General features: G+C 44.1%; 1 protein-coding gene across 1 annotated transcript in view; it reads right to left on the bottom strand.

The window, feature by feature from the left end:
• The window catches only part of LOC142785388 (lissencephaly-1 homolog), a 62,508-nt gene that overhangs the window by 16,475 nt on the left and 33,891 nt on the right, over positions 1–12,142 (bottom strand). Inside the window, exons 7-9 of the mRNA XM_075883868.1 lie at positions 11,311–11,382; positions 10,404–10,506; positions 9,348–9,444 (exon numbers count right to left, since the gene is read on the bottom strand). Coding sequence (XP_075739983.1) covers positions 9,348–9,444; positions 10,404–10,506; positions 11,311–11,382 — 272 coding nt within the window. The remainder of the gene's footprint in view (positions 1–9,347; positions 9,445–10,403; positions 10,507–11,310; positions 11,383–12,142) is intronic.

The raw sequence follows: 12,142 nt of genomic DNA, 5'->3' as shown, positions 1-12,142 counted from the left end.
CTTTAACTACTGTATCATCAAACAAGGGCGCGCAGCCGCACTCTCTACAATGTGATGATTGGTTAGAGCATGGTTCTCCCTTTAAAGAAGCTTCGCGATTCACAATTAGTTTATTGAATCCTAAATAATACTTCCCGCACAACAGCGCAGTGTTGTACATTGCACAATGTCCACCCGGTGAAAGAAAATGATTAGATGTCTGCTCATCTAATAATTTTTTTCCACATCACGTGTTCTTGTAACGGCATACATATGTCTATTTTCTCCAATAAAGTTTCAGTTGTTGGTGTGCGCTGTGTCCAGGTGTCTTCCTTTTGAACTTCAAATTTTTTCGCGCAACTCAGTTAAGATGGATTACCAACTCGCCCAGCAGACCGTGCTTCTCAATGTTGCATGTGTAAAATGTTTTAGAACTTTATGCACCCACTAGCAGTCGTGAGAGAATACGCGCAGTAACGTTTGTGCCTTTTTTAATGGTTGAGTGTTTTCAGACCGCTATGTTACGTTGGTAATGACGTGTTGTGATGCCTGATGACAGTGCACGCTTTTATCATGCAATATTGCTGCTATATTAAATGTTGTGCTGTGAAACCTGTATACAGGATGCGTGTATTTGTTAAGCATGACAGAGGAAGTTATTCACGCTTTATTTCCAAGCAGACGCTTAGCTGTCAGGTACAGCACTCGCTGCTTGCCATGCAAATAGCCTGCGTGATTTTTATCATCACTCAGAGCCGAAAATTTATATTTGTTTTATTTGCATTCTGTCAATTTTCGGTCATGGACAAGACGATTTTTCACTCTGAGCCACCGACACCTACACCGGAATTTCTGCAGAACAAGCTGTTTACCGCTGTTGCGTTAATTATGCATTATTGGCAGAACGGAAAGTGGATTAGGTTTACAAAAGACATTCGTAGTCACAATACTCGTACATGACAAGCTTGCATACCAATCACTTTTTACCGAACTCCATAAAGGTTGATTATCAACTCATTTAAGTTATTCAATGCACACACAGTTCATACGGTCAGTAGCAAGTCAATATTTCATTTTGACTCACTTTGGATGCTCCATTGGCACGCCAGAAAAGTTTTAAGTAAAAGAACTGTGGAAAATTTGTTTACGAAACTCAATTTGGTTTCTTTTATGCTCTTTATTTTAAAGTCGAAATCAATAAAGCGAAATATTTACTTGCACCATACTATGTCGTTGACCATAGGTTCAAGATAAGAAAAATCGCATGCAAGACTGACGTATTTCAAAATAATTTTTTACCAAAAGAATTACAGAACGGAACCAACTGCCTTCTAGCATCGCCTATACTATCTCAATTTATTCGTTTTATTCCATGTTAGAATTAGTGTGTTGCATTTTTCTTGGGTGTGTTACATATTTATTAATATATGTATTTGTGTTGCAGATTGTGATTGAAGAGACTGATTGCAGTGAAAGCTCGTTAATTTGAACTTCAATAATTCGAATTTATGGATAATTCGAACTGTAAGTTATGGTCCGGTCAAGCTCCATACAAGCCTATGAATAAAAAAGCTCGTTAATTCGAACGCCACTAGGTTCCGCCGCGGATAATTCGAACTATGCACCACAGCGCCGACGGTTTGGCTAGTCACTCGATAGTGCGGCTGCCAAGTTACGAGGCGGTATTGACAGGGAGCGGAGTGAAAAACGAAAAAACTGGCACGGAGGCCAGAGTGCAAAAAATAGCGCCACCTACTCTTCGCCCCCCTCCCCTCACAATCTTTCTCTGCGGCTGCCTGCTCTCCGTCCTAAGCAACCTCCAAGATTTGTTTTTTTTTTTTAATCACCAATCTCGGAGCCTTTGAAAATCCTGCGAGGTTGTCGCTGTTGGACGACAGATGACATGACCAGCACACAGCAAAGCGCGTGCGTCGTAGTTTCGCCCAGCCTTTTATGCAATCTCTGTCTCGGACATGCGTCGTACACCTCGGTTATTGGTGCTGGGAGTAGCTTCCGACTGTCGTGATTCTTTGTGTTGGCGTCAGGCCTCGGCTAACGTTGTTGTGGTAGCACCGGTAGTAGTTTGCCTTCTGTCGCGATTCTGCTGTTCCGACCTAATGGCGTGTGCCTGCGGCAAATACCGTGCCAAAACACTTCCTTCCAGCACGCACTACAAGCTGGCCTTCCTTCCAGCAAACACAACAGCGGTACTGTAGCCCATGGACCAGGGTATAATTAGAAATTGAGGTCATTTTATTGGCGTCATATATTGGAATGAATTATTTTGTGCAATAACTACCAAGTGACGCTCCTAAATGCACAACACATGCTTGTGCGTGCTTGAGAGCAAGTGACAGCACTTACGATATCAAATTGCTTTCGCCACTGTGGCTTCAGCACCGAAGCTCTGCAAGCTGATGAGCCAAGAGTGCTTGAACACGGCGTCACCGCCCCCATGGCGGACGTTTCGAAAGACGTCTGCTTTGCGGACTACGTCGATGTGGACTCAAGTGCAGTGGTGTGTGGTGCACTCACGGATGGCGACATAATATGTCGGGTAAAAAGTGCAGAACCTGTCGCTACCAGTGATGATGACGAAGAGGAGGACGAAGCACCAGTGCGGCCCTCTGCTGCGGAAGTCATGGCCGGATTGAATGCCGCCCGTCTTTTCTTAAGTTTTGAAGAAGGTGGAGAAGAAGCCTTTTGCCAAATTCGGTCGTTAGAGCAAAAAGTGCTGGCTGTCGCCTTCAAGGAAAGAAGGCAAACTGCGATCACAGATTTTTTTCAAAAAATAAATTGTTATGCCCTACTCGCAGTGTACTATTGTTGTTCTTCCCTTTTGTTAGTTCGATGTTTCGTTAATTTGAACTGAGGCAGCTTCCCCTTACGGTTTGAATTAACAAGCATTTACTGTATTTGTTTGGCTGACTATGCATCTTTTTTGTGTTCTTTTTTAAACGCTCCCCACTGTAATGCCGATTGGTGCCGTGGGTAATGAAATAAATAGATAAATAAATAAAGTGTCGATAAATAAGCAATAAGTTTAGGCACAAAGAATGTATCTTTTCATGGAAAGTGGACTAACAGTGACATGTGCCCACCACAAACTTTAAATATGTTGCCTAGTTACACTATTTAGCAATAATTTCTTGAGAATAACCCAAGATATAATGAGGAAAACTTTAACAAGAATGTTGAGGGGATATGTACTGCCTTTGTTTTGGAAACGATGGCGACTGCATGCAGACCTTAAAAAACAGCTATATTTCTAGCTGAAGAATGATTTGTGGGGCTATAATTTATGCCGGTCACACAAGCTGAACTCGTATAGATGTATCATCTGAATAGCTATATATAAAGGTATCCATATAAGGCCATGTTTAACCTTATATAGATATTTCTATATAGAGCCATATATAGATTATTGCCATATATGGCCATATACAGCAACACCCATATGTGGGTATATAAGGGATTAGGTATATCAGGTTGTATAAGGCCCATATATGGCTACATGGAGAATTAGGCATATACAGTTATATAAAGCCCATATATGGGGGTTCCATATAAAGCCTGATATGCCCAATTCCTGATGTAGCCGTATATCGGGATTTTTACACAAGTCCATATATAGGATTTTTGTAAGGGCACTCAGCGTTGCCTGGAAAACAGGTACAGACCGCCTGAATAAGCCCAGGGCACGACCTTGTGCCTCTGTAAGGAAGGTTGATCATCTAATGGCAGTGTTACTTGGTTGAGGGAGGTGTGAGCGAAACTTATTCTCAACCCTAAAAAAAAATCGAATCCAACGGACATCTTTCTACCAAAATATATATAGTCTGAAAATTGTTTTGGCATAAAAACGATACCGAAACCGTGTTAGCAACAGCCCCATACCAGCAGAGTGAGACAGTGTGAACGCTATTACATAATGGTGATGGACCACAAGTTTGCATAGAATGCCTTGGTGCACAACAGAGTTGTGCTGATTGTAATTTGTTGCCTTGTGAAGTACAACTAGTGGTGTCGCGCTGTTATTATGAACCTTGACGTCAAGTGAAGTAATTTTGCACTCAGCTGTGTTGCACCCCTATGCGAGCGCAAGCCTGTGACTGCGAGTGCCACAAAGGGAGAAGATCAGCTCTACGTCGACCATGAAAAGTTTCCACAGACTCAAAATGTGAAAATATCAGCTTTTCGACCGGCTGAAGCTACTCCATGTAAACAGAGCTTGACCTGGCAACAAGGCCGGATATGTATGCACGCGATCGAGGCGTATGTAAAAAAAGCACGAACCGAAGAAAACATCCTGTCCCACTCTCTACTTGTCCAATTGTCAACTTAGGGACGCAAGTTCATATTGTGCCCTCGTGACGTTTGACTCAAGTAAAGGTGTTTTTTTTTTTTCAGACAAAATCTGGAAGTCATAATATGAGACGTCGGCATAGAACTCCGACGCATAACCAAGGTTTCTAATACATTATTTGTATGGGGATTATGCCAGGACCAAACCAATTCGTTGCAAAATGCAGGTTGTTGCAAAAGTGGGGGATGTATAATTGGAGTTCCACTGTAACAGCTTTGTATACTAGTAGACACATGAGCTACCCCACAAACATTTACAAAGCATTGTCACATTTGCACATGCTTTAATCTAAAGAAGCCCAAGCCGAAAATTGCTTTCACCTTGTTTTCACACATAAAACTGACAAGATGGTCCTGCACTGACAAATGTGCGAGTTTCACCAACGATATGTGGCCATAAGCACCTTCAGCAGTCAGCTTGGCAGAGTACGTGGTGCATGCCATTGTAATGTGCACAACACAATTTCGATCAGCAACAACAGTCATACACCAATCGTGCTGCTGAGCCGATCACTGAAGACGCTCAGAGACGAGTTGTACCGGTGCATTTGATACCGGCCACAATCACGCCATAAAGCATTTACCCACCACCATGGTCTAGTGGTCACGGTGCTCGGCTGCTGCGTCGAGGGTCAGTGGTCAGCAGTCAAGCTCCACACCACACCACGCAAGCAATCGCTCGTCATCGCATTCACCTCTTGCCCTTCTACTGCTGGGCATCCCATCATGCAGTTAGACAAACTTCTGAGATTACCACAATTTTAAAAACCATGCTTCGACCAAGCGTAGCTGCTGCAGTCTCTGAAGCCATCCTCCGACCACATCTAGCTGCACCAGCCTGGACATGCCACAGCGAAAGTGGGGGATGGGCTGGGATCGCGAAAGTATAGTATAGAATAACGCGGCAGTTCCATTGGTTACATGAGGCAACACACGTGCAGCAGCTAATTAAGGAGAGTTTTGAACCCCCTTAACATTAAGAAGCTGCGGCGATGGCGTAGTGGTTAGAGCATCCGCCTCGCATGCAAGAGGTCCGTGGTTCAAATCCCGGTACCACGCAGTTCCCAACCGGATTAAAAAAAAAAAAAATCCGCATGTTGATGGAATTGCATTAAAGAGGCCTGGGGTGCGGCCTCACCGGCAAACACTGCCGAGAACGCACTCCCTCACCAGAGAAGGATTGGCCACCCTGGTGCAGTATCTGGCCACTATCTCCCACATGCTTACGTCAAATAACTCACGGCCCTCAGTCCCCAGCAGCTGCGAAGCAAGTGACCACGGCGGCGGTCAGATCTGCAACGCAGCAGAGGGTGCTAAGAATGTCTGGATCCGGACAGGCCGCCATTGGAACCTGAACTTGGCAACGTTTAACGCTAGAACCTTATCTAGTGAGGGAAGTCTAGCTGTACTATTCGAGGAGCTAGAGGGTGTTAAATGGGATATAATAGGGCTCAGTGAGGTTAGGAGGACAGATGAGGCCTATACGGTGCTACAGAATGGGCACGTCCTTTGCTACAGGGGCTTGGCAGACAGAAGAGAACTGGGGGTGGGGTTCCTAATTCACAGAAACATAGCTGGCAACATAGAGGAATACTATAGCATTAATGAAAGGGTGGTAGGTATCGTAATTAAACTGAATAAAAGATACAAGATGAAGGTAGTACAGGCTTACGCGCCTACATCCAGCCATGATGACGCTTCAGTTGAAAGCTTCTATGAAGACGTGGAATCGACAATGAGTAAGGTAAAAACACAGTATACTATAGTGATGGGCGACTTTAATGCAAAGGTAGGGAAGAAGCAGGCTGGAGACCAGGCAGTAGGAGATTATGGCATCGGTACTAGAAACGCCAGAGGAGAGCTACTAGTAGAATTCGCAGAACGGAATAATTTACAGATTTTGAATACCTTCTACCGAAAACGAGAAAACCGCAAGTGGACATGGAGGGGCCCTAATGGCGAAAATAAGAACGAAATAGACTTTATAATGAGTGCACACCCTGGAATCGTGCAGGATGTGGAAGTGATTGGCAAGGTACGATGCAGTGACCATAGAATGGTACGGTCTCGAATTCGCCTAGACTTGAAGAAGGAACGACAGAAACTGATACGCAAGAAGCCAATCAATCAGCTAGCACTCAGAGGGAAAGTACAGGAATTCAGAGTGTCGCTGCAGAACAGGTACTCGGCTCTTAGTGAGGAAACCAACCTTAGCGTAGATACAATGAATGATAATCTGACGAGTATCATTACGGAGTGTGCAGTGGAAGTTGGAGGCAGGGTAGTTAGACAGGACACTGGCAAGCTTTCCCAGGAAACGAAGAACCTAATTAAGAAGCGTCAAATCATGAAAGTGTCAAGTACAACAGACAAAATAGAGCTGGCAGAGCTTTCGAAGTTGATTAATAGACGTAAGGTATGCGATGTAAGAAGGTATAACATGGAGAGACTTGAACACGCTCTGAAAAACGGAGGAAGTGTCAAAGCATTGAAGAGGAAACTTGGGATAGGCAAAAGTCGGATGTATGCACTAAGGGACAAAGAAGGCGAAATAACTACCAATATGGATAGGATAGTTAAAATAGCGGAAGAGTTTTACAGAGATCTGTACAGTAGCCGAGACAACCACGACCTTAATACTATAAGAACTAGCAGTAACCCAGATTACACCCCACCAGTAATGATAGAAGAAGTCAGAAAAGCTTTGGAGAGCATGCAAAGGGGCAAAGCTGCTGGTGAGGATCAGGTAACATCAGATCTGCTGAAAGATGGAGGACAGATTGTGTTAGAAAAACTAGCCACCCTGTTTACGAGGTGTCTCCTGGCGGGAAGAGTACCAGAGTCTTGGAAGAACGCTAACATCATCTTAATACATAAGAAAGGAGATGACAAGGACTTGAAGAATTACAGGCCGATCAGCTTGCTCTCTGTAGTATACAAGCTATATACAAAGGTAATTGCTTACAGAGTAAAGAAAACATTAGAATTCAATCAACCAAAGGAACAAGCAGGATTTCGAACAGGCTACTCAACAATTGACCACATTCATACTATCAATCAGGTAATAGAGAAATGCTCAGAGTATAACCAACCACTATACATAGCCTTCATAGATTACGAGAAGGCGTTTGATTCAGTAGAAATATCAGCCGTCATGCAAACACTGCGGAATCAGGGCGTAGACGAAGTATATATAAACATTCTGGAAGAAATCTACAGGGGATCAACTGCTACCATAGTGCTTCATAAAGAAAGCAACAGAATACCAATCAAGAAGGGTGTAAGGCAGGGGGACACAATTTCCCCAATGCTATTTACTGCGTGCTTACAGGTTTTCAGAAGCCTAGAATGGGAACAGTTAGGGATAAGAGTCAATGGAGAATACCTTAGTAACCTGCGCTTCGCCGATGACATTGCATTGTTGAGTAACTCGGGGGCCGAATTGCAACTCATGATTACGGAGTTAGACAAGGAGAGCAGAAAGGTGGGTCTTAAAATTAATCTGCAGAAAACGAAAGTAATGTACAACAACCTCGGCAAGGAGCAGCGCTTCGAGATAGGTAATAGTGCACTTGAAGTTGTAAAAGACTATGTCTACTTAGGGCAGGTAATAACCGCAGAGCCGAACCACGAGATTGAAGTAACTAGAAGAATAAGAATGGGGTGGAGCACATTTGGCAAGCACTCTCAAATTATGACAGGTAGATTGCCACTATCCCTCAAGAGGAAGGTATATAACAGCTGTATCTTGCCGGTACTTAGCTACGGAGCAGAAACCTGGAGACTTACAAAGAGGGTTTAGCTTAAATTGCGGACGACGCAGCGAGCAATGGAAAGAAAAATGGTAGGTGTAACCTTAAGAGACAAGAAGAGAGCAGAGTGGATTAGGGGACAAACGGGGGTTAAGGATATCATAGTTGAAATAAAGAAGAGGAAATGGACATGGGCCGGGCATGTAGCGCGTAGACAGGATAACCGCTGGTCATAAAGGGTAACTAACTGGATTCCCAGAGAAGGGAAGCGGGTTAGGGGGAGACAGAAGGTTAGGTGGGCAGACGAGATTAAGAAGTTTGCGGGTATAAATTGGCAGCAGCAAGCACAGGACCGGGTTAACTGGCAGAACATGGGAGAGGCCTTTGTCCTGCAGTGGACGTAGTCAGGCTGATGATGATGATGATGATGAACATTAAGAAAAGCTGTAGATACAAGGTATACGCCCCACATTGGTCAATCTCCTAATTTCGACCTGCAACGAACTACATAGTAGAAATAGCTGATCTGTGAACTTCACCCCTTTGCGACATGGTGTCTTCATTTGAAGACCCCACCAACTTTTGCTGTTGTACAATATTAATAACGGCAAGGAAGAGACCACCCACATTGAACTAATAGTAATTAGTCATTCTCCTTAATATCACTTTGATATGTGGGGTTCAACGTCCCAAAACCACCATATGATTATGAGAGACGCCGTAGTGAAGGGCTTCAGAAGTTTTCACCACCTGAAGTTCTTTAAAATGCGCCCAACTCTGAACACACGGGCCTACAGCATTTTCACCTCCATCGAAAATGCAGCCCCCACAATTTAATATCACTTTTGGTTGAGATATCTAGACACACAGGATCGCTTTGTTGAAAGAAGCACTATGTTTAATGAGCTGTTAAGAATGGGACAATTTGGTAGGAATGTAAAAAATGTTTAACTTATTAGGAATGCTCACTATAAGCAGATAACATACCACTGTAATTTGAGTGGGTCGTTGCATTCGGTTTATGAATAAAGCCCAACTTACTCACTACAATGAATAGATTTTTTGCACTAATTATATTTAATTGCTATAAGACATGCTACACCTCCACTCACACTAAATTTGGTCTCCATAACCTCGACATCAAATGACATCAAATCATACAAATTTCACGTACATTTAGACAGTGAACCATAATGCATGTCGCAAAGAGTTTAATTCTGGAGTGAAAAAGATGGCAAATGCTTGACAGACCTGGTCATTAGAACAACTGGCCAAGAGGGAGCCATCGGAGTTGACTCTGACCATGCGCACCCACTCCCGATGGCCTGTGAACGTCTTGACACAGTACCTGCACACATACAACAGATCCACGTTTGGTTAGGAGACTGAAAGCGCACAAAAGACGCGGACAGTTTAGAAATGATTCAACAGCAAAAGATTCGAGCACTGGCACCTCAGGTCTGCCAATATTAAAAAACATTAGGTTACCGACTACTGGGAGGATGTTTAGACAAATAATAAAACGTACTTTCTAAACAGAACTTGTTGCACCTCAGACAAAATGACCGATATCACAATAATCCTCAAGGTAACCCCTCGACTAGTGGCAACAAGGCCATGTTACACAATTTCAGCATTTCTCCAGATGAGTGATTGCTTCACTGGCCAATACACAGTCATCGAGGCCAACTTCTGAGCTGTTTGCGATATAAGCTATGAAAGCTTTATAAGCAAGAAGCCTCATCATACCAGGGTATGCACCAACAAAGCATGCAAAAAACTCGAGAAGTCGGAGTTCAGGTTAATGGTGTCCACTGACACTTGGGGATGAAATTTTTAAGACTGCCAGCTGATGAAGTGGAGGACTCTCAACAATTCCACTTTACTTTACAATGACGATGCAACCGAGGTAGTACCCACTTTAGTGGAATCGCAAATTACGAACGCCTTTGGCACACAGTTCAAAGCGAGGGCCCGACCCCAAATGTGAAAGCCACATTGCATTGCAGCTCGACAGCAAATCCAAACAAGCTGAGATTACAACTTTTTCAAAATACTCTCTCACCACTTGACCTGGTTACCTTTGTAACTTTAGGATATTTACCTTCGCAGCTACAAAATTTCTGAAGCCCCAGTCAATTTCGTTGTACCTGGGTTCAGACTGAAGCTGCAGTATGGTGGCATTTACGTCAACAAACAGTATGCTTGACACAGCCTCGGCCCATGCAATTATGAACAGACACCACTGAAACAACGGGAGCCGTTGTTTTCTTGCAGGAAGAGGCACTCCTCAACGAGCTCACTCACCCCGTGGATACCTCCCACATCTTGATGGTCTTGTCTCTCGAGCAGGACACCACGTGGTCCCCGCTCGGCAGGAAGGACACTGACGACACGTTGTGGTCGTGTCCTGAGACAAGAGTGGAGGAGAGGAAACGAAGTCATGAATTGAGAAAACACTTTCTACGAATAAATGGCTTTTAACTTTACAGCATTCCAGTATGCAGAAATCACTCACAAAGTAACAAACATTGGTTGCTTCAATTACACAGTAACAACCTCGATATTACACTTTTCACAACCATAAAGCACTCTTATCAATGTGCCTCCACGAAGATCCTATGACAACTTGCCGAAAAGAAAACAAAAACATGCATCTTGAATGCCTAAAAGCTGAAACTCACGTGCCATTTGTTTCTGTGATGGGTGCCACGAGCACCCATACAGAATTGGCCCAGGCCCTCGCAAGTGTGTAGCGAGACAACCATTCATCCTATGCTAAAGTCCTACAATGAAGATGCAATAGGCTCCCCTCATAAGCCGTGTGTACTTGACGCTAAAGCAAGTGTTAAAGGGACACTAAAAAGAATGATTTTTAAGACATTACGCTTGCTGCAAGAGGATTTTTGGTAAGCGAGAAAATGCGCGAAGTCATAATGTGGCTGGTGGCACCATCTTCAAGTCGCTGTGATGTCATCGATTTTGGCAGTGCCTACTATATCCTGCGTAGTTCCTAATCGGTAGAAATGAAGCGTCTCCCACGAGAGCAGGACTTATATTTATCAGTCCTTAATTAACGTTTATTTTGGGTATGTCAGCATGCTGCAAGTGAAAGAAGCAAACAAACTAGCAAGTGAGAAAGGCAAATTCTTGATGTTTGTGCCCGTAGAATAGCCTTTTAAATGAAACTCAACAACTAAAACAAAAAACTCACCGTGCATTGTACGAATACACTCGTATGTCTGGAAATCCCACAATTTGATGGTCATGTCTGCTGAACAGGACACTGAAAAAAGAAAAAGAAGAACGTTACTGTGGGCGGTGCGGCTTCAGTGCCCATCTACAACAAGTCTTTTTAATGTGATTACAGTGCACTCTCAGTGAACGAAGATCTGTTAAGGGGAGACGCGGCCCTCGAAAACCGAAAAATCGCGAAAAAGTCGGTTGTTGAAAAACCACATTTTTGAGTTGTATGTCTCATAAACTACCTATTCTGTAATTATCAGCACCTAATTCAACCGCAAAGTGCAAAAAAAATACTATTTTCGAGGCCGCCACGGCCAAAACGGGCGCAAATCTTGAAATCAAACCAAACTTCGCGCGCGCGCCATTCCCGGACCATGCGGTCGTCCCGCGCCATCTTGGTGTTGTTTTGACCGTGAATTCTTTCTCTCTCGTTCGCCGCCTTGCAAAATGGCGTCGGAAGCACAGTTAAGACGCTATTGGCGTTTTCCCGCGATGCGATGCGGAGCGCTGATTGGCTGGAGCAGCGCATTCATATCTCGCGGGAGAAAGCGTGCCCGCCATTGGCTGCTGTGCAGCAGCGGGGGCGGTCGCTCCTCTCAATGGCGCGGTCCAGCGCGCTCGCTTCGTTGTTGCTCTCTGCTCCGTCCGCCTCGACAGACGCCTGCTTACGAGCCGCTCTGCGCCTTGTGCTATCTTTTCGATCATTTTCTCTCGTTTTTTTTTTCTTTTTGCACTAGTTCTGTGCCTTTCGTCTTTGTTGTTGCGGGCGATGCCGGCAACGAAGCCGAAGTCAGTGCGGA

This window comes from Rhipicephalus microplus, unplaced genomic scaffold, assembly GCF_043290135.1.
Source record: "Rhipicephalus microplus isolate Deutch F79 unplaced genomic scaffold, USDA_Rmic scaffold_21, whole genome shotgun sequence".
NCBI lineage: Eukaryota > Metazoa > Arthropoda > Arachnida > Ixodida > Ixodidae > Rhipicephalus > Rhipicephalus microplus.
This window is presented reverse-complemented; position numbering and strand designations above follow the sequence as displayed.